The 22,000-nt window shown below is 53.6% G+C and overlaps 1 protein-coding gene across 1 annotated transcript; it reads left to right on the forward strand.

The window, feature by feature from the left end:
• On the forward strand, positions 1 to 21,368 carry VWA5B1 (von Willebrand factor A domain containing 5B1). Its single transcript, XM_059487611.1, has 21 exons — positions 1 to 154; positions 411 to 572; positions 918 to 1,140; positions 1,318 to 1,460; positions 1,697 to 1,828; positions 2,085 to 2,209; positions 5,191 to 5,367; positions 8,204 to 8,314; positions 8,775 to 8,977; positions 10,711 to 10,825; positions 12,325 to 12,510; positions 12,721 to 12,916; positions 13,840 to 14,027; positions 16,418 to 16,598; positions 16,784 to 17,101; positions 17,785 to 17,922; positions 18,482 to 18,610; positions 19,590 to 19,664; positions 20,021 to 20,090; positions 20,311 to 20,434; positions 20,652 to 21,368. The coding sequence occupies exons 1-21, from the start codon at positions 16 to 18 to the stop codon at positions 21,366 to 21,368; spliced, it is 3,852 nt and encodes a 1,283-aa protein (XP_059343594.1). The 5' UTR covers positions 1 to 15.
• The last annotated feature ends 632 nt before the right edge of the window (positions 21,369 to 22,000 follow it).

The following is a 22,000-nucleotide window of genomic DNA, read 5'->3' on the forward strand; positions in this document are numbered from 1 at the left end:
GAGACCCCCAGGAAGATGCCAGGGCTGATTGACCGTGGGACCCTCTCCCGGCTGCCCCTCATTGCGTCCGAGGTGACATCCTGCGTCAGTGGCTATGCCTTTGGGATGACAGCCCTGCTCACCTACCACAACCCAGACCCCCAGGCTGTGGAAGGCAAGTTTGAAGGAGTGAAGCTTGGAATGGGAAGTTTAAAGCCAGGATATGGCAGTGCTGGGTTTCTGGGCATGCCTTCAACCTTTAGATGCTGGTGGAAAGCACAACCAAATATATTGTGTCCAAGTGTACAACTTTTTAGGTGTGAAAAATCCCACAAGTGGGACTTTTTTCCCACTTGGGAAGTGCCAAGAGGGACCTGGCTGGTGGGTCCAGGGAAGAGGTGGGTGTTGCTGACACCCTTCCTGGCTGGCAGGTCTCTTTGTGTACCCCTTGGACGAGGGCACAACTGTGGTGGGCTTCGAGGCGGCCGTGTCCCGGCGCACCGTGACAGTGCAGATCAAAGACAAAGCCAAGATGGATGACACCTACTTCAACAGCTGCAGCCTCCCCCCTGGAAGAGCTGGTGATGGAAGTGGTGAGGGGGCTGAGGGTGTTTTAGGGAGAAAAGGAGGGGAAGGGGAGTGGGGAGGTGATGGGGGTGGCTGGCTGGTGTATGCTGCTGCACCAAGGGGGCTCCTTTTGGGAAGATGAGGGGTTGTGGTGCTCATGCCAAAAGTGTCAGTCTTATCCATCTTGGAAAGCACTGCTGCTTCTGGGCAGCCAAAGGAGTGATGCAGAAGCTGGGGCTCTTTAGAGTAAGCTGATATGTGTGCATTGGTGGCGGCTTTGGGTGTTTGATACAGGGCTGGGGGTTGTGGGAGGCCTGGAAAGGAGCATTTTCCATGGTTGCAATACCTGGCATGGTCCAATCTCTGTGCAGGAAGGCTTATGATGGATGAAGACCTGGAGAGGATTGTTTTTGTGGCCAACCTGGGCATGATTCCTCCCCTGGAAAGTGTCTCCATCTTCATCAGCACTTCTTCTGAGCTGCAGACACTGCCCAGCGGGGTGGTGAGGGTCCTTCTGCCAGCTGTGTGTGTCCCCAGGGTCCCCCAGCCCAGCCTGGAGAATGCCAGCAGCATTTCCAGCCACCAGCTCCAAATGTATGAAAAACCACGGGGTGGGCTCTGTCTGGGATTGATCCTGGAGAATGCAGGGCTGAACAAGCAGGAGCTGCAGGAGGCTGGAGAGTGGCTGCAGGCTTTACCTCTGGCAGACCTGCAGTTCCTGGGGGCATAGAACATGTTGACAGGGTTTATTTGGATTTATCTCACCATCAGGGACAAGCACCCCTGTGGATTGGGGAGCCCAGAGCAAGGGAGCAGGTTCTGCCTGACTCAGCTGCTGGACAGTGAGCCCACCAACCCCTTTGAGTACGAATTCAGCTTCCACCTGGAGATCCGGGGGCCATGTTTGCTGGCAGGTAGGAGCACTGGGGCTGTCCTGCTGCACAAGGCTGATTTATCACCTCCCTAAGGCAATGTCCACACTCCCCCTCCTCCTCAATGTAAATCTGTGTTGGCAACTTAACTGTGCTGGGGTGGATTTACCAGCACAGGATTGATGCTAACGTGGGTTCCTGTCCTCTACTGCCTTGTCATCCCTTCTCCCTGGTGTCCCCCACCCTCAATCCCTACTGGCACCTCGTTTTCCCTGCAGGAGTTGAGAGCCCCACACACGAGATCCGAGCAGACGCCGACCCCTCGGCTCGCTCTGCCAAGAGCATCGTGATCACACTGGCCAACAAACACACCTTCGACAGACCCGTGGAGATCCTGATCCACCCAAGTGGTAGGTGGGCTCTGCTTCCCCTCTGCTGCTCTTGTTCATTCCTGGGATCTTCATCTGTAGCTCTGGAGACAGCTGGATTAGTGCTGGTTTTGCAAATATTGTCAAGGTTAGGCTTTCCAATCCTGGCCTCTCTCAGGGTTTTCTGAGCTCTCCAAACTCACAGATACTGCTGTTTTCCCAACCAAGGCTGCCTGCATCTCTGCCAGACCCAAAGTGTAGCCACAGCTGTTCTTCACACAATTGTCTGCATTTACAGAGCCCCACATGCCCCACGTCCTAATGGAAGAGGGTGACATGACCCCTGCAGAGTACGAGCGACACCTGAAGGGGAAGAATGATTTCATTAAAGGCACTAAGAAAGACCCCAGTGCCAAGAAAAAGGTGAGAAACACAAGCTGCAGGTGTTAGCTGAGGCTTTCCATGGACTGGAGCTGAGCTAGGAGATGATTCCATGTTTCCAGCATCAGATATTACATTGTCCCAATGAGACCTGCAGCATCCTCCCTCAGAGAGGGGCTTGTGTGGAGGAAGAGGGGGAAATTCAGCAGTGCTGCTGATAAACTGAGAGGGGAAGGAGCTCTGAGATGGTTATTGTGTGTATAATTAGTGCTAGTCTAGCATAGCATAATTAGAGAGGTGCATTGTGATAGTATTAAGGGTATTATAATTATTGCAATGACATAGAATAAAATATTCTTTTAATTGCTCGGTAAATGTTTACTGTTTCTGGGTAGCTGTCAGAGAGAAAGAAGTGATCTTCCTGGGAATAATGAGCTGAACTGAAGACAAGGTAGGAGAGACTTCTCTTTGTTCTGCTGAGCAGCAAAGAGAAAAATATCTGTGCTGGGATTTGTGCCTTGTCTTCCAGCAGTTCTGAAGGAATGAGTGACAGCCCAACTCTTTGGTGTATCTGGGATCAGCGGAGAGGAGCAGACAGCTCAGAGCCCTCTGGATTTCCAGGGTGGGCGTCTTCTCCTAAGGGACAGGTTGTGCTTGTGTGGCCACAGCTGGGGCTGACAGTGTCAGCTCCTGTTTTACACAGCCAGGGCTCTCCTGTGTGCCCAGGGATGCTCATTTCCCCCTGAACTCCTTCTCCACGTGTCTGATCCTGGGTCTATCTTGGCAGAGATCCCTGACCTGCTGCAGGGGTGTCTCCCTGTGCTGCTCAGATTTCTTCTTTCACCAAAGACTTGTCAACCCTCCTCTCCTCCCTTCCCTTTGCCCTCCACTCTCTCTGGCAGGGCTGGGACTCTGCAGGCGTCTCCTCTAATTGTGTTCAGCGTGTGGCAGGTGGAACGAGATGAAACTCCCACGCTACGCCTCGGATGGCTCCCTAATTATTTCTGCACATTTAGCATGTCAAATTATCTAAGGGGGGATCATTCTGGAGACATTTCCCTGCAGGAAAGCCACCTGTGCCCCAGGAGGACTGGGAAACAACGGCAGGGAGCAGAGAAAATGCCTGGAATACCTGGGGTAGATGATGGGCTGGAATTGCTGCTGCCTAGAGCAGGACATTGGCCACTTCTTGGCTTAAATTAAATTAGCCCAGAGATTTCAGCAGTAAATGATAAGTAATTCTCCTCCCTCTGTTTGTTATGCAAAAGGCTTGGATGCTGTCAGCTGCAGGTTGGTGGGGATGGATGCTCACTGGAATCAACTTTACTCAACAAAATCTGATTAGTTTACTGTAATTGGATAATGGGTGAAGGGGAATGGAGGGGAGGTGAGGAGATGTTTTCTTTTCTGGCTAACCTGTAGCAGCTCCACTGAAGCTGTTTATTGAAGATTTGCCTCTAAATTCCCTCTAGTCAGTGAGAAATCCCAAAGTATGGGTTCATCTTGATTGCACAGGAAATTTATGTCATGGATATCCAAGAGCTTTCCAAGAAGTTCTATGGATAGGTCCAGGGCCACGATTCAGTATTTGTACAGAGGCAGCCAGGACCACTCTAGTCTGGAATGTGATAAACTGGAAAAATTGTGAAAGAAAATAATGTCATGTGGCTGGAGGAAAATTGAAAGGGAAAAAGCCCTTTGATTTCTCAGCAGCTGATTAATTTATGATTTCCCTTCTACCCACAGCATAGAAGGAAAAGGCAGGAGGATGAACGGGAGCTTGGCTTGTTCCTCTGAGTGGGACCTGTCTTTTCACTGGGTCAGAGAAGCTTTGCTCAGGCAGAGGAGCTGAAAGCAGAGCTTGTGTGTGTGTGTTGAGCCACAGGGAGTTAGTAAGTTTTAGAAAACAAAGGTTGGTCATCAGCTCATAAACTGAGGAATGTGACTCATGGCTGGAGAAAACAAGCCCAGTTATCTGGGGTCTGGTTTACTCCCTGTGAAACCAACGAGAAAAGCAGCCAGAAAGAGGAGAAAAGAGGCAAACAAAGCCCCTGAGGATCGAGCTGCTGTTGAGGAGTTTTTTCCCCACTCAGACCCCAGGATGAAAGGCCATGGCTGGGCTGATGTGAGGTCCTGGAGCTCCCTGCAAAGCAGCTGAGGCCATGAACCCGTTATTGCTTGATTCACACGTAACAGCACATTATAAACCCAACACAAGAGGTTTTCACCAGTTTTATTTTATCCCATTTGTAATGAATACTTGAAATAGAAGGAGAGAAAATGCAGAGAGCAATTGGAGCTGTGTGCAGTGCAGAGATCATGAAGGTTCCTATAGAGCCATGGCCAGAGCAAACGGTTCAGCTTTCCAAAGCCTTTCAATCCCTACAAAGAAAAGTGATAAAAGAAATGGGCAGAAAAAGCAGCAAACCAGGGGCGGCAGGAATGAATTGGAGTGCTGAATGCAGCAGATCAAGGGCTGCATCTCACACTTCATTAGTGAGTGACCATGGAGAAAACCTCTGGTGTGTCTCGGTGGGATGCTAAGCTGTGCTAATGAACCAGGTTTTCGGGAAGGATCTAATGAAATGTTTGGAGAATCAGATTTGCAAGGTGCTGGGTAGGGCGAGGTCTTTTGATTTTTTCTCCAGGCTTTTATCTGAGTGTGCAGTTACTCCATATAATCCCTGAATGGCTTGGTGGAGAGGACCTTAAAGCTTATCTTGTCCCATCCCTCCCGTGGGCAGGGACAACTTTCATTTTTTCAGCTTGCTCCAAGCCCTGTCCAGCTTGGACACTTGCAGGGATGGTGAATACTGTGGGTATGGACAGAACAGGACCCTTGGATATTGGCCCACCCTGGTGTTGTCACCTCTGAACTAGCAGATTCTGGCCCACAAAAGGCCATGCACCTGCATTTGAGCCCTGCTCTGATCCTCCTCAAATTGAAATGGGGTGGAGAAATCAACCTCTCAAAATCAACCTCTCAAAATCAACCTCTGGAGCTGTCTCCTGCTTTCTTTCAGACGGAAATCATCAGGAAGAGGCTGAACAAGGACATCCCCCACCACCCTGTCATCATGCTCAACTTCTGCCCTGACTTGAGGACTGTGAAGCCAGGCCTCCGGACAGCCCAGGGCGAGTTCATCTTCCTGGTGGACCGCAGCAGGAGCATGAGTGCTGTGAGCATCAGCCGTGCCAAGGTACCTGCAGGAGGGGAAGCACCTGCCTGTCAACAGGGATGAGTGAGAGAGAGCAGTGGGGCTGCTGAGAGCATAACTGTTCATTATCAGGGCGTGGGGGGTAATTATAGGCTGCATTTCAGTCATCTCAACCGTGGTGCTCCTTTGGTACCTGCAACAAAGGTGACTCTCCCCTGTTCTCTTCTGCTTCCTCCTATCAGCACATAAAATGCAAAATTATTTTCTTTCCCTCTCTTGCTGGCATGTTTTGTGCATCCTTTTTCCAGTTCTTCCTGTATCCAGAAGGGCTTTGGGTGATGGCTGCCTAGGAGGAAACCTCCAGGGAGCTCCAAGGCGAGCAAGGTGCTGACCATGCATTAGGAGAGGTTTTTCACATCTCTGTGAACATACAGAAATGATTTAAATATGAGACATCCCTTTTCCAAACACAAATGGCCACCAGCAGCCTGGTGGATAGTTATGGGAGTTGTGTTGAGAGCTCTGAATACAAAATAGCATTGTCAGGATATTTTGTGGGTCTGAGGTTCCCCTGTCAGATGTGGCTCTTACCCAGAGCCAGCCCTGGTGCAGGACCCTGCACTTGGTCTGCTGAACCTCATGAGGTTCCCACAGACCCCCTCCTGAACTTGTCCATCTTCTAGCACATCTCTTTTCCCATCTGTCTCCTGTTTCCATGGGAACTGCTGAAGAAGGACAGACACCTTCAGCAAAAAGGATTGGGATGCCGGGGAGCCTGAAGATGGCTGCAGCACATCCCCTGGGATAGGGAGGCTGTTCCCAGGAGGAACAGGATATCTCTGGGCTTGTAACCCCTTCCCCCAGCATCTTTAGGAGTCTGAGAATCTTTTCCCAGCATGGATTTTTGCATTCCAACTCCCAGCATGGCTGGGTTTGGTCACCACAGTCTCTGCAGCCTCTGTGGAGGCTGGATTATCCCCTAGGGATGGGGACCTGCAGGATCAGAGCCCTTCTCTGATTGCTCCTGAAATAGAAACCCCATCTCAGGAGGGCTGTAGAAACAGGAAAAGGATGGCTCCCCTTCAGGAAAAAATATTTGGAGGGAGATTTTGGAGGAGATGCCTCAAGGGAGAAACCCACTGTCCCTCCTTTGAGTGTCCTGTCCTTGTTTGTCACTCGCAGACACCAGGGACCTCACAGCAGGATCTGTTCTGAGAGGGTTTGGGTGGGTTTTGGTTGGTGGAACCTCCTGCATCATCCTCAGCTGGCTGGATGCATGGCATGACAGGTCTTGGAGCTGTGCAGCCTCAGGATGCACTCAGGGATGGGGTGGAAGGGCCTGTGCAGAGCAGGGGGGCACCTGTCCAAAGCAGCTGGAGTGGAAAATTCAGGGATTTAAATTTCCTGCAGCCAGCTCCTTTCCCACCCTGATGGAGCCAGGGAGAGGAGCCAGGCTGTGATGGTGCTCGCTGGCAAAACTGCACTAATAACTGGGAATTGACTTTTCTAGAAGCAAACATCCCTCCTTATTGAGTTGCCATAAAGCTATGGAGTGCAACAGGATCAAGATCAATATTTACCATAAGAAGCAATAAATCTTTCTGCTTGCTGAAATAGCAAGCAGGCATCGGTTGCCCATTTTGGGAAATGCTTTAAGAGAAATATTTGGAAATTTGTATTTTTTCCCTTGTAATGAGTTCCAAGATGGGATGTCAGCACTGAGATCTGGAAGAGCCAGCATCCCGGGAGCCATCTGGGAGCAGTGGTATAAATATATCCTCGTAGGTTTGAGATAACAGCTTGCATTCAAGTACTCCAGAGCCTGTTAAAGGGCAGCCCTGCTCTTGTACATTATTCCTCTGATTTTCAGTGCTCCAGCTCTGAGTTTTTTGCTGATTCTTACAGGCTTTGGGAGCCTGTAAGGAGGAGCTTTTGGGATCCCTGCTGGACCCAGGCAGGGAGTTCGCTGTGTCCCTCTGTGGTCACTTGGTCTTTGCCACTGGTAGGACAACTCAAGGAGGCAATTCTTGCTCATTTGACCTTGGCAGCTCCTCCAGGGGCTGGCTAGAGGGTTTCTGCTGCCCTGGCAGACTGGCAGGAGTCTGCCTTGATCAGCATTTAAATAGAACTGAGCTGCTCCTGAGCACTTTGCTTTACATTTTGCTTTAAATAAACACTTTGCTTTAAATGGGTCTCCTCTCCTGCCACATAATTGCTCCTACAAGTTCAAGAGCTCCTTAAGCAGCTCTTGCCCAGTTCCTGTGATCGCAGGCTCTGTCCTGGACTTGTCCACAATACCACTGTGACAATTCAAGTTGCTCTTGCCTTATGTAAAGCCCAGGAATAGGCACATTAGATAACCACCTCTGGTAAAGAAAATAGCTTAAATCTGTTGTCTCCCAGTTATTTTAATTGAAGCCAGCTATGAATACAAGAGAATTGGGGATGGGGGAGGCTTTTCCTTTTGTGTAACTTTAAGCTGTTTGTTTATTTTCTGCAAGTTTAGGCATTGAGATGCATTGCGTGTCGCACTTCTCAATTTCACACTCTGCTTCTCACCCACCAGCTCTGTGCTGCAGCACTGTGTTGCCAGCACAAATTGAATCCCTTAAAAACAAACAGAAAAAATTGTTCCGTTCTTTGTTGTCCTTTTTCCCAAAGACTCCCCATTTTCCTCACTGCTTCACGTCCCAAATATCATCAAGGGACTTTGAAAAGAGCTTGGTCATATGGAGGCATGGGAAAGAAGCAGTTGGTTTGTTGTCAGGTGAAAGTGGGAATAAGATGGGATGGCTCTGGGCAGAGCTTTTCCTGGTGAAGTTGTGGCAGCCAGGGAGGATCCAAGTGTCCTGATGTCTGTTTGCTTTCCACCCCTCAGGATGCCCTGTTTGTCATTCTCAAGAGCCTGATGCCAGCGTGTCTCTTCAATATCATCGGGTTTGGATCCACCTTCAAGACCCTCTTTCCTGTCAGCCAGGCCTACTGTGAGGTGGGTGAACCCACAGTTCACAGAATCACAGGCTGGTTTGTGTGGGGAGGGACCTTACATGCCATGGGCAGGGACACCTTCCACTATACCTGGGTGCTCCCAGCCCTATCCAGCCTGGCCTTGGACACTTCCAGGGATCCAGGGGGAGCCACAGCTTCTCTGGGCAGCCTGTGCCAGGGCCTCACCACCTTTAAAGTAAAAAATTTCCTTATAATACCAAATCAAACCCTGTCCTTCTTCAGCTTAAAGCTATTCCCCCTTGTCCCGTCACTCCAGGCCCTTGTCCAAAGTCCTCTCCTGCTCTCTTGGAGCCCTCTTATGCACTGGAAGGGGCTTTAAGGTCTCTCCAAAACCTTCCCTTCACCAGGATGAGCATCCTCAACTCCCTCAGCCTCTCCCATGGCTCTCCTTGGTGCTCAGAGGGTGCTGGTGCTGACAATTCCCCTGTTCCTTTGGGCAGGAGAGCCTGCTCATCGCCTGCCAGAGCATCAGGAGGATCCGGGCTGACATGGGCACCACCAACCTCCTGTCCCCCCTGAGGTGGCTCCTCCGCCAGCCCCTCCACAGGGGCCACCCCCGGCTGCTCTTTGTGCTGACAGCCGGGGCCATCAGCAACACGGGGAAGGTTCTGGAGCTGCTGCGGGACCACTCCTGCTCCACCAGGTACAGCTCAGCCCTGCAGGGCCAGGAACTGGCACAGGCTGCCATGTGCCTCCCCCTGAGCACAGCTCCCTCTCACAGACGTCCCCACTTCAGAGACAGAGGCAGGAGAGATTGCTGCTATGAGCCATGGGAGAACCTCAAAGGGTTTGGAACGAATCCCAGAAGTTCAGATGCTTTTTAAACAATCAAAAGCAGGATAATTGAGCTGACAACTTCACAGCTCTCGGCTGATGCTTCCTGCTAGGAGAGATTGACACGCCAACAATCTTCCTCGCTTTTTTTTTATTTTATTTTTTTTTAAAGCACATCTGGGGTTGGCCCCAGCTGCTTCCAGGATGGGGCTGTGCAGAATTGAATATGCTGAAAGGCAGCAATGTAAAAAGCAGCTAATTGTGCACAAGCTCCCAGCCTGGCTCCCCAGCCCTGATCACAGGCTGTTCTGGTTTCTCCTCTGCCTCTTTAAGGAGCACAAAACATGAGAAAAATGTAAGAAATCCTGATTCCTCTTCCATCTCTCAGACTTTGGAGTTATCAGGGAAGCTGCTCTGTGGGTTTGTAACTGCACAGAGGTCTGGTTGTTTCCCACCCTCCCACTCCTGGCTCCTGCAGGGCTGGAAGGGTTAAATGCAATCAGAGCTGGAGTGTGGTCTCAGTGACCCTGGAACAGAGAGTGCTGGGCATGGCCCATCTTAAAAGAAGATCAGAGCCTTATTTAGGAGGGGTGTGAGGCTGGCCTAGGATTTGCAGGCAGCTGAGGATTAAAACCCTCCAAGAGAAAAGCCCCTTGTGCAGATGCAGTTTGCTGCTGAAGGTGCTTTCTTTCTCAGCAATCCCCTGCCCTGCCCAAATGCCATATCCCACCCATTCCCATCCTCCTGGCTTCCTGGCACATCCATCCCCACCTAGCACTGCCCTCCCTGCCTGCCAGGGCTCCAGCTCAGCTTCCAGCCTTCAGCCCAAACCAAATCCTGATTCACAGACCTGGCAGTGGAGGGGGGAGCAGCCTCACCTGGCTTGATCATCCTTCCTTGAGAAAATGTTTATTTTCATTGCAAGCAGAGATAATTACTGGATCTTTAGTGCTATTGACCACAGCCAGCAGGGAAAAGAGCTGAACTGAGAGCAAAGCAGCTTGTTTGTGTTTGCAGAGGAGGGGAAGGCTGGAGGTCCTGCTGGGAACCCCTGAGTGTCACTGCTGAAGGCTGCTCTTTGGGGAAGGGGTTTGGGGTCTGCTGAGAGGAGGGGGCTGGCAGTTCACAAACCCCAGGATGGTTTGGATTGGAAGGGATCTTAAAGCTCATCTCATTCCACCCCCCTGCCATGGGCAGGGACCCCTTTCATAGCCCAGAGTGCTCCAAACCCTTGGGCATTTCCAGGGATCCAGGGGCAGCCCCAGCTTCTCTGGGCACCCTGTGCCAGGGCCACCCTCACAGGGAAGAATTTCTTCCCAATATCCAGTCTAACCCTGCCCTTTTTTGGCTTTAAGCCATTCCCCCTTGTCCTGTCACTCCACGACCATTTCCAAAGTGCTTCTCCAGCTCTCTTGGAGCCCCTTTAGGCACAGGGAGGTTCTCAACCTTCCTGCCACATGCCTAAAAGAGGGGCTGGTTTATTCTGCTGGACACAGCAGTGGCAAAAAGCCAGAGAGAGTTTCTGCCTGAGGGAGTGTGTGAGTACACGGGGCTGGTGGATGGCTTTTCCTTTGGATCCTGATTCTCCCTGTCCCTTTGCAGGTGCTACAGCTTCGGCCTCGAGCCAAACGCCTGCAGGAGGCTGGTGCGGGGTCTGGCTGCCGTGTCCAGGGGCGTCTCCGAGTTCCTGGAGGAGGGCGAGAGGCTGCAGCCCAAGGTACAGCCCCGCTCCCCGGGGCTCGGAGGATGCTCTGCCTCAGCGAGGGGGAGGCCACGGCTCCCGGGGCGCTCATGCCCCATCCTGGCCCTGTCTGCCCAATCCCCCCGCAGCAGGTGGGCCAGCGGGAGGGGATGAGAGCGCACCTCGGTGTCCGGAGGGAGCGGAGGGTGCGTTTGCCTCCGCCTGGGGCTGGGCACCGCGGTGCTGCGGCTCTGCCTTCAAAGGCAGCCGTGCCTCACATACGGCGAGGGCAGTGGGACCGGCATCAAAGCAGCCAATTAGTTTTGAAGTCGGGCTCAGCCCTGGCGTTGCTCAGGCGAGAAGGACTCGGGGTTGGAGCGAGAGGAATGCGCTGTGATGGCTTTGCTTGTTAAGCTGGCTTTAAAGCCTCTCCATTCCCTCTCTCCCCATGAAGAGTAAAACTGTGTGCTTGAAATCTGGCATAGGGATGGCTCTGTCCCCTGGTGAATGCAGAGCCCAGCCTGTCACCTGCTGCTTGACTAAACCCAGAGAGAATTGGGTCTTTAGCTCCTAAATATCTCCAAAAAGCCAGCTTCTACCTTCTTGATCTCTCAAGGAGGAGTTCGGCAACTCCACCCTCTGCAGGAGCCTGGAGCACACAAAAACCTAAGACAGAATGGCATCAACATTTCTGATGTAAATTAAAAGCAGAGACAGTGAAGAGAGAGGTGTTTAATAAGAGCTATTAATAAGAGCTTTGCAGGCTGTGCAGCTCGGTGCCTTCAGCAGTCTGAGGCGTCAATTAATGGCCTTATAAAACACAGCCTGGTGTGTCTTCCCGAGCCTGTGAAAAAGCAGGGAACAATGGGGAATATTTGAGCTGTTCTGTCTCTAAATCTGGTGTTCAGTTCCCTTGGCATGCAGGGAAGCTCATGTAGATGGCTCCATGGGAGATTTGCCCGTGAGGTATTCATGAATATTGGTCTTCTCCACATGTGTAACAGGCAGAGCATTGCTGATCTCTGGCAGTGGCTTGTGCCAGCAATGAGCTGTTCCAAAATTATCAGTGTGTGAGTGCTGGGCTTGGGACAAGGGCTGGGGCTGGGGCTCAGACCAGTGAAGGCTGACAGCATATCCTGGGTGCTAGAGGGGAGCAAGGGATGCTGCCTCACATCAGAGAAAGATCCCTCAGGCCATAAGCACCCACCTTGCTCTGGGCTGGCAGTGTGTGTGTGAGATCAGCCCTGTGCCCCATCACTATCTGCTCATGGTAAAAATCATGGAATCATGGAGTCATTTAGGTTGGAAAACACCAACCATTAACCCTGCTCTGTCAAGTATAACTGTGCCAAGGAGATGGGGGTGCTGGGATGGATGTCAGAGTAGACTAACAGGAAGCAGACTGTCAGGAGAGGGTAGGAATCAGCTGATGGGACTGTTAGAGGGAATGTTCCCCTTCCCTGCAGCACATGGCATGTGCACCGTGGCTCCCACTGTGTCCAGCAGGTGTTGAAGCTCTCCCCTGCCCTTTGCAGATGATCAGGTCACTGAAGAAGGCAATGGCTCCTGTCCTGAGCGATGTGTCCGTGGAGTGGGTCTTTCCTGAGAGCACTGAGGTCCTGGTGTCCCCTGTCAGCAGCAGCTGCCTGTTCCCTGGTGACCGCCTGGTCAGCTACAGTGTCATCTGTGACACCTCCCTGTACCTGTCCAACCCCAGAGCTGTGAGTCTGTCCCAGGAGTGGGGGTGTTGGGGTGTACACAACACTCTTGGCTCTGTGCATGGTCAGGGGGTGTCCCCTGCTTCCCAGCTGTGCCCTTAAGGGAGGTGATGGGAGGGACTTTGGGGGGCAGTAGTGGCTGAGGGTGCTGCTCTCAGCTCAGGTGGACAGAGACTGTGGTGGGAGCTGTTCCCTCTCTGTGCTTCCCCCCAGGACAAGAGGTGGCAGTACAGCACGATGCATTCCCAGGAGTCGGGCAGCTCTGTTTTCTTCCACTCCCAGGAGGAGGGAGCAGGCTTGGAGAGCTGGAACCACTCCAGAGACTCGGAGGGGTCCTGCCCCACTGAGCGCTCCCCCGAGCACCTGGGCGTGGGCAGAGACCCCGGGGGAGAGTCAGACACGGACACAGGTCAGATTTCCCTCTCTACATGATGCCCTGTCTCTCTAATCAAGCTCCTGTCACTGCTCCCCCAGTTTTTTTGCCTGATTTACACGTCTTCAGCTGCAAAGAGCTGGAGGAGTTTGCAGGAGAGATGACAGATCTCCTGAGGCTTGAGCAAGTCTGTTTGGTTTGGATGTTTTATCCAAACCTGTCAGGAAATCAAGGGAAGCCCTGGTGAGCTGTGCTCCCTGGAGATTTTCAAAGCATCTTTAGCTTTGGCCACATAATTATTTACAAGCTTCCCAAGCAGTGTGAGGAGGGGTGGAGTGAGCAAATGGGTAGCTCTGCTAGACCATCCCTGTACCTGCAAAGCAGCTTCCCAGTCAGGAGAGGAGGAGAATGGGTCCAAAGCCCTCTCCCCAGGGTGTCACTCCTCCCCACCACAGCCTGCCTGGGTGTTTGTTTCAGCAGCATGTGGCATGAAGCAGCTGGTTGCACCCTGGAGGTGGGGAAACCTCTGTTACTCATGGGATGTTCTTCCCTTTTGTTCCAAGAGGATCTGTACTGTGCATCCCCTCAAACTTGTCAAAAGCAATGAGAAATCATGTCTTTCCAAGGCAAATTTCAGTCTTGCTCTGACAGGAGCGTGTCTGCACTAATTAAATTTCATTAGTAAACCCTTTGTCTTCTCCAGGGAGGTTTGGGGAAATGCAGTCAGGCTTTTTTCGGCTGAAAACTCCTCAGACAAAACCTTCCCAACCTGCTCTCTTGACATTCCCCAGGAATTTTGCGTTTCTATTTCCTTCTGTGGTTTCGTTGCTTTGCCTAAAACTCTGCAGGGCTGAGTGTGGCCCCCTGAGCTTTGGCAGGACCTTGGTGAGGGCTCCCTGCCTCCCACTGCTGGCTGCTCCCAGTGTGGAGTGGAGCTGATCCCGTCTCCCACCGTTCAGGAATGGATGTGAAGGCTCTGTCCAGGAGACGGGCGTACAGCACCACCCACATCTCCGAGCACGAGCCCCGCAGGAAGGTGCCCACGGCCAGCGACCCTGGCACTGCCCTGGTGAGGAACCCCCTGAGGAAAACCCACCTGCAGGACCTGCAGCAGCTCAGCCCCGAGCCCTGGCAGGTGGATTTCCAGGTAGGTGAGGCTTTGCCTGCAGGTGGAAGCCAGCAAGGAGAAGGAGGAAAATATCAGGTGGATGAGAGCCTGAAGGAAAGGGCCTGACTCATACTAGCTCTAAAATATTGATATAGATAATAGATACGGCTCTGCAGCACATGCCAAACACTGGGGAAATGAGCTGAGCAGGGAGCAGAGTGCCATCCTGATATCCCTGATATCCCATCCTGATATCCCATAGCAGTCCCTCCCCATGGGAGCCTGCTTTTTCCTGCTCCCCTTCTCCTTAGCAGCCTGTGCTGCTCCTCTGGTCCTTCTTACCTCCCTACAATTTAGGATTCAAACCTGCCCATGGCTGTGGCACTTCTGTGCCTGGCAGGGAAAAGGAATTCAGTGCCAAAGGAGATTCCCAGCTGGATCCATTGCCTTACACAGCATTGGGATGAGATGTGTACCTGTGTGATGATACATCTGCTGAACAGGGTTTTGTCCCCTACCTGCAGCAGGTGGAGTCTGGGGAGATTTTTCAGCTGATCTTTGGGAAGGATAGGAATAGTTTTCTCTCATCCTTGGCATTGCTGGGATGTTCTGCTCTGCAATCAGCATCTGCAGGGCTGGGAGGACCAGCAGCACTTGTGTTCCCATGGAAACTCAGAGCAGGGACTTTCATTTCCCCTCTTCTCTGGGTTAGAGATCACTGGGTGAGGGCTGGGAGGGGAGATGAGGGGGCAAAGGGGAAAGCAGGGCCAGGGCTCCAGAGGGAGGGATGAGACCTCTGCCCTCAGGCTACAGCAGTGAGGGTGGTGAATAGCATCAGTGACCAAGAACAAGCAGCTTTTAGGGGTACTGGCAGCATTCCCTGTATTAGGAAGGTCCTCAGAGCATCCTCCTGCCCTTGTTGTGCAGGCATGGGTGGAGCTGACTCCCTTCTGGGGGGCAGTAAATGGTTAACAGCACGCAGCATGCTCTTAATTAAATGCAGCCTGGTTTTGCTATCCCTCCTGCTGCCAGGGCTCCCAGCAGCTCTCCCAGCTCCCAGTCCTGCTGCCAGGGCTTGACATTTTCAGGGGTGTGAAGCCGAGCCCGCAGCTCATCTCCACGCTTGCCATGCTGGGAAGAAAAGGTCAGCAGCAGCCACGGGCAGCTTAAACCTCCAGCTCCATTCCCATCTGGCTTCCCCTGGCTGGGAGAGAGCTCAGGCAGGAGAAGGAGCAGGTTTGGAACAGAAAGGGTCTGGCAGGATGTGTCAATATTAGCTTGGTAAATCCTGCCTGGAGCCACCTGGCTCCCGGTTTTGCTGGTGGTGTCACAGAACAACAAAATTTAGGTGGTGGTGGAAGTCATATATGTCTGTCACTCAGAGACCATTCTCCATTCTTCCATCCACTACTTTCTATCATGTCTGTTCTTTGCTGGTGATGTCCTAGGAATATAGAGTCTGTCTGTTAGATGGATCTTCCCACAGCCCTGGGGACAGGGATGAAACCCAGACCTTGCACAGGGGAGCATCTCTGTGGAATGTGGCACAAGAGGTGCTGGAGTGGGGGATTCATGTCTCCTGAAAGTGGAGAAACAGTCTCATAAAAAAAAAAAAAGAGATAAAAAGATAAAAATTCCTTTCTCCCATCCCTTGCACCTCTCTCCTTTCGTTACTAAGCAACTGGTCCTTGATCTTTCTGTCTCTCTTCTTTTCTTTGGTTCCCAAGCAAAGTCATTAAAATGTCTGGAGGGATGAAACTCATATTTCACCTTCTGTATGTCTGGGGAAGGAGCCCCTGGGGCCAGGGTCCCTTGGGGACACCCCAGGGTCTGGTGGAGAGCTTTGTCTGGGCACAGATCCCAGCCAGGGGTGGGCAGAGGGAAGGACCTGGGTGGTGGCATCCCTCACAGGGGTTGGGTGGGGACCAGATGGGATCAGAGGGGACAGAGCAGATCCATGCAGGGAGCAGACAGGATCAGAGCAGGTCCATGCATGGAGCAGAGGGCACAGAGCAGGTCCATTCCTGGAGCAGATGGGATCAGAGGAGACAGAACAGGGCCAAGCATGGAGCAGAGGGCACAGAGCAGGTCCATGCATGGAGCAGATGGGATCAGAGGAGACAGAACAGGTCCATGCATGGAGCAGAGGGCACAGAGCAGGTCCATGCATGGAGCAGATGGGATCAGAGGAGACAGAACAGGTCCATGCATGCAGCAGAGGGCACAGAGCAGGTCCATGCATGGAGCAGATGGGATCAGAGGAGACAGAACAGGTCCATGCATGGATCAGAGGGCGCAGAGCAGGTCCATGCAGGAAGCAGACAGGACCAGAGGGCACAGAGCAGGTCCATGCATGCAGCAGAGGCACAGAGCAGGTGTGTGCCATTGCCTGCAGCCAGACCCAGCTGTAACCCCCGCTCTGCTCCCAGCCCCTCCCGGCCATCCCGCCCGGCTCTGCCGGCAGGATCCGCGGCTCAGGCGCCCGGCGCCCCGCCCTGCTCCAGCACAGCTGTGTGTCCTTCTGCCACGGCGCCACCGCCCCGGACGGGCTGCAGGAAGCCATCAGGAGCCTGCACTCCTCATCGGACAGCCGGAGCCCCGGGGATGTGGGTGAGTGGGAGAGGGAGGCATGGCCAGCCTCATCTCACCCTGTCCGTGCCGGGGTCTGGTGCCATTGCATCGCACTCCGTGCCACCGTGTGACAATTGGGGAGCATTAATTATGGTTTTGTGGTGCCAGTGGGGAATTCAGCTCCCGGGGAGGTGATTGATGATCTGCTTCTCCCATCCCTGCAGAGGCTGCCCAGCATCCATCCCTCACCTGTGAGACAGAGACCTCCTCCGACTGGGAGCCGCAGGACCTGGAGATGGGCGCTGCCTGCGGCTCCCCGCGCTCCCCCAGGACCCTCTGCAGGGCACTGGTGAAGGGGCTGAGGAACAACGAGCCTGTGCAGTGGGAAGTCACGTTTGACATCCACCCTCTGTTCCGGGAGCGGGAGAGCCACGAGGATGCTGACACAGACCTGTGGAGTGAGACCTTCCACCACCTGGCAGCCAAGGCACTCATCCAGGACCTGGAGCAGCTCGCTGAGAGGGAGTGTGAAATCGAGCATGGTAATGCACAGCTGGCTGCAGGCAGACCCTGCTTGGCCTCGGGAGGGCTTTCCAGCAGTCTCAGCAGCCTCTGGAATGAAAACAAAAGCTGCTGGTGGTAAAATATTAGGGAATGTCTCGCACAACTCCCAAATAACAGCTCCCTTCAGCTGCCTTGTGCTCTTCTGCTTCTGCAGCCTTGCTGCACATGGTCATTCCTGAACTCATGTTCCTTCCTCCTCAGAAACAGGGGTTGGACTTGATGGTCCTTGAGAGTCCCTTCTTACTCAGTATGTTCCATGATTCTGTGATCCCTCTGCTTCATGCATGAGGTAACATGGTTACTTTTAAGGAGTTGGTCACTTGGAGCTGGGAAGTGGCATCCAACTCCAGCAGCAGCCACACATCACTGCCATGGGCCACACATGTCAACCCTGTCCTCCATGAGGTGCTCTGGCCTTGTAAAATAACAGCAGGAGCAGCAGTAGGCAGAGTTTAGAGAGATAAAGGGATGCAGCCCTGCTGGGCATGGATCCCCAGGCATGGGGGTGGGTGTGGGAGCTGGGTGTGAGGGGTGGGGACCCTTGGGGACCCTGGACTCTGAGCCTGCTGTCCCTCCTCTAGTAGGGTCTGGGAGCTGGGTGTGAGGGGTGGGGGACCCTTGGGGCCCATGGACTCAGACCCCGCTGTCCCTCCCGTGGCAGGGTCAGGGCGCCGGTTCCAACTCAGTGCTGTCCACACCAGCAAGGCCTGTAACATCATCAGCAAGTACACAGCCTTCGTGCCTGTGGACCTGAGCATCAGCTCCTACCTGCCCACCCTGGTCCAGTACACCCACACAGGTAACATGGAGCTGGCACAGGGGTGGAACCTTGTCCTGGCAGGGAAGGTGTCACTGGGAAACTTCTCTCAGGGCAAACCCTGTGAAGCCACAGCAGTTTGGCACCAGACCCATACCCAAGGCTGTGGTCAAGCTCTTGGTGGCACAAACCTCTTCCCATGGCCAGAGAAAAGATCTCCTCCGAGGTCTGGATACCCAGGGACGACCAGAGAATCACATAATATTTTGGGTTGGAGGAGACCTTAAAGCTCATCCTATTCCACCCCCTGCCACGATCTCCACTAGCCCAGGCTGCTCCAAGCTCTGTCCATCCTGGCTTTGGACACTTCCATGGAGGGAGCAGCCACAGCTTCTCTGGGCAACCTGTGCCAGGGCCTCACCACCCTCATATCAAAGAATTTGTTTCCAATAGCCTATCTAAGCCTACTCTCTTCCAGTTTGAAACCATTCCTCCTTGTCCTGTCACTCCAGTTCCTGACCAAGCTCATTCTGTGGTTTCATTGCCATCATGCAGTGCCAGTCTGTCTCTAAAACTGGTCATTCTCTTCTCTCATGCCAAGGGGCAACATCCAAGCAAAGCAACCAGAGGAAACAGAAGAGTTCAGGACACAGAAGGCATCGTGGCTGTTCCCCGGGACATCCTCAGTCAGCATGTGGCCAGAATGGAGACCTTGGATTGAGCAGCATGAGTAAGATTGCCTGGGGGTTTATCTCCTTCCTGCTGTTAGAGATCTCAGTTGTAGCAGGCCCTGGGCTTGCTAGGGCCCCGTGGAGAGCAGAAGCCTAAAGATAGGAAATGCCAAGTCATGGCAAGCTCCTGTCTTCCACCTTTCAGACCCCAGCTTATCTCTGTGTAACCCCATAGGTCACTTTCCCTTAACCCCTGCTATTGGACAATTCTGGATACCCCTATACCCTATGTAATGGGTTGTTTTAACCCATTCTGGTCAGAAGAGACGTTGCTGCAACCCTTCACAGACCCCCAGTACAGACATCACTGTGGTACTCCAGAGCTCCTTCTCTCTCTCTGTGTGTCTGCCAGCCAGCCAGCAATGCCTTAGCAAGCAAAAGAGCTGAACTCAAGAGAGCTGATAATCACTAAAGAGCTGATATCCCTTATGCTTGCTAGAGGTAGCCAGGGGCTGAGAGCTGCTCGGGTTTCAGGCAGTCTGTCCCCAAAGGGGACTGAGCCATCCAGCCCGTGCAGCCTGCTCGGGGTGAAAGCTGCTCTCAGCAGGAGGCTGGGACACTCAGTGGTTTGGGGACACCTTCTCTGGTCCTTTTTAAATCCTGCCTTCCCCTTTGCATACGGTGCTCACCAGACACGTGTCAGGCTGGGGCTCATCTCCTTGAAGGGCGAGGAAGCTTCGATTTCCCCAGAGCCCTGGCAGGGCAGGGGTGCTGCTGGCAGCGCTCAGGAGTTAATTGGCAGCCGTAGCGTGGGCAACACGCAGGATGAAACGAGTGTAATTAGAGGCAGGGGGGATGTGAGACACTCACTTGTCACCAAATCCTCCACTAATGAAGACGAGTTGGATCGGACCTTGTCTGGCACTGTCAGAGCTGGAGCTGAATTGCAGAGCCCCAGAGAGGCTCATTAACCCCATCGTGCCGTGGGAGGGAAGGTGCTGGCTTTGGCTGGGTGCTGATGTGTTTCCTTGATTCCAGATGCTGAGGAGAGGAGCCCCTCACCCTCCAGCACCCCGTCCTTGTCTGCCTGGGAGCGCTGCCGTGGCCCTGAAGGTAGGGGAAGAGCTGCTGGCACCTCGTGCAGCTCCATCAAATCCATGGTTTGGGCTTCTGCTGAGTTTTGGGGAATTTTATACAAATTGATGACCTAAAACTAGGCTTCTGAGCACAGGGCCTGACTCATTCTGAGGTGAAAAGGATGGAACTTGATGTGGGTTTTCGTATAAATCTCCCCCAGGTACATTTTTTTAAAGGTATAGGAATTTTTATTATCCATATAGGAAAAATGAGGCAAGGGGAAAGGAAGAGTTTTGCCAAAAATTCAGCAGCCAAACAAGCCAGAACGTTGACTCTGCTCCCTTTTGCTCCCCTGTAGCACCTTGTAACCCCAGCACTGTGTTTCTCCCCAGGGCCTCTCCACAGCCTGTCTGCTTCCTCTGCACAAGCCCAAAAATCCATTGAGAGGCTCTTTGCTGCCAGGTATGAGCCAGCTCGACCTTCTCTGACCCCAGCAGGTGCCTTTCACCTGTGTGGGTCTGATGTGAGCACAGGCCAGGGGGAGGGGAGGGACCCCCAAGGACAGCAGCCGGAGCTGGGACTAAGCATGGTGCTGGTGTCTGGGGAGCAGGGATGGTTTGGAGGGGAAGGTGGGTGTCAGGGTGAGCACAGAGGTCACAGATATCTTTTATTCCTTTCACAGGCTGACCCTCAATAAAACCATGCTGCTGGTTCGAGCTGCCAAGGGCTTCATGGGTAAATCTCCAAGCAGAGGGAGCAAAGCCAGCTCTGAGGGTGACAGTGAGAGCATGGACTACCTTCCCCTGGTGAGCAGCTCCTCCCTGGGCCTTGTTGGGGTTGTGTGGTCACTGCAGGGGAGCAGAGGAGGATCCCCCCCCAAATTTTCCTCCTGCTGCTTCTGTAAACCACATCCAGTGACCTGCTCAGAGATGGAGAGCTGTTTCACCCATACCTGCCTTTTTCCTGAGCTACTCACAAGTGGTTGGTGCCAGAGCTACCCTTTGTGCCCACCATCCCTTGCAGGTGTCCCTGCAGCTGGCCTGTGGTGCCTTCCTTCTGAATTCAGCCTTCTGTGACGCCGTCAACATCCCCATGGAGAAGCTGAAGTGGACATCACCCTTCGCCTGCCACCGCCTGTCCCTCAGCCCCTCCGGCTCCTACAGCAGCAAGAGGAGCAGCTCCTCCTCCTCGGCGCCCAAAGCCCTGAGCTGCCCCCGGCAGCTGCTGGTCCCCAGCGGGCAGGGGAAGGGCCCCACCGCTGCAGACCCGGCTGGGGGAGCAGTGCTGAGCACGGGCCGCCCTCGGCACCTGTCGGGCAGCGCTGCCGAGAGCATCTCCAGGGCGCTGAGAGCCGAGCAGGAGCAGGAGCTGCGCCCCCCGGCCATCACCATCCGCAGCTTCTCCTCCCCCGCCGACAGCCGCGCCTGGGACACCGAGGGCGGCCCCGAGCTGCAGGCTGTGCTCTCAGACGTGGAGCTGCAGCAGCAGACGGAGCCCGAGGGGATGCTCTGGGCCACGGCGGTGGCCCTGGCCTGGCTGGAGCACAGCTCAGCCTCCTACTTCATCGAGTGGGAGCTGGTGGCTGCCAAAGCCAGCCTGTGGCTCAGCGAGCAGGACTTCCCCCAGGGATCCAGCCTGGCCACGGTGAAAGCTGCAGCCCAGCAGCTCTTTGTGCTGCTCCGGCACTGGGATGAGAACCTGGAGTTCAACCTGCTGTGCTACAACCCAGGCAGTGTGTAAGAGGAGGAGGAGGGAGGCTTGGGCAGATTACTGAGGGCACAGGAGCAGGGATCTATCCTTAAGGAACTGCCTCCAAGGAGCTCATCTCCTCTGCTGCAGGGATGTGTGTGTTTATTAGAGCAATCCCTGCACACAGCAGCCTGGGCAAAATCCTGCACTCAGCAGTCAGGATTTTGCCCTGGAAGGGAACCCACCACTGCCTGCAGTAGATGCTTTTTATTTTCAACTAGATCAGCACTTCCAGCTACAGCAGTTCCCTCTGATTCTGGTTTCTTCTGGTCCAAGCCCAGTTTCCAGGGCAGATCTTGTGGCCTGCTCCACTTTCCCTGTCCTAGCTTAGATGCCTCTTCCCAGCTCTGAATCACTGCCAAGCCCCCACTGCAGCCCCTCAGCCCCAAATCCCTGCTTTCCTGAGGCTCCTGCCTGGCTCCTGCCATCTCAGATGGCTTTCAGAGAAGGCAAAGGTCTGACAACATGCTCATCTCATGGATAAAAGGGAATCTGGGCTGGGGATGAGCATGTGAAGAGCAGCCCCGCTGTCACAGCCAGGAGGATCGAGTCCAGCCAGGCCAGTTGGAGGCTGGGACCAAACCCCATCCCATCCACACAGGGCTGGGCTCCTTCAGGCTCTC

This window comes from Ammospiza nelsoni, chromosome 22, assembly GCF_027579445.1.
Source record: "Ammospiza nelsoni isolate bAmmNel1 chromosome 22, bAmmNel1.pri, whole genome shotgun sequence".
In the NCBI taxonomy this organism is placed as follows: domain Eukaryota; kingdom Metazoa; phylum Chordata; class Aves; order Passeriformes; family Passerellidae; genus Ammospiza; species Ammospiza nelsoni.

Bases quoted from the DNA above. Each gene is read 5' to 3' on its own strand.
- VWA5B1 (XM_059487611.1), top strand. From the start codon at position 16: ATGCCAGGGCTGATTGACCGTGGGACCCTCTCCCGGCTGCCCCTCATT. The intron at 573-917 runs GTGAGGGGGCTG...ATCTCTGTGCAG, and splicing joins AAGAGCTGGTGATGGAAGTG to GAAGGCTTATGATGGATGAA. The intron at 20,091-20,310 runs GTATGAGCCAGC...TTCCTTTCACAG, and splicing joins GAGAGGCTCTTTGCTGCCAG to GCTGACCCTCAATAAAACCA.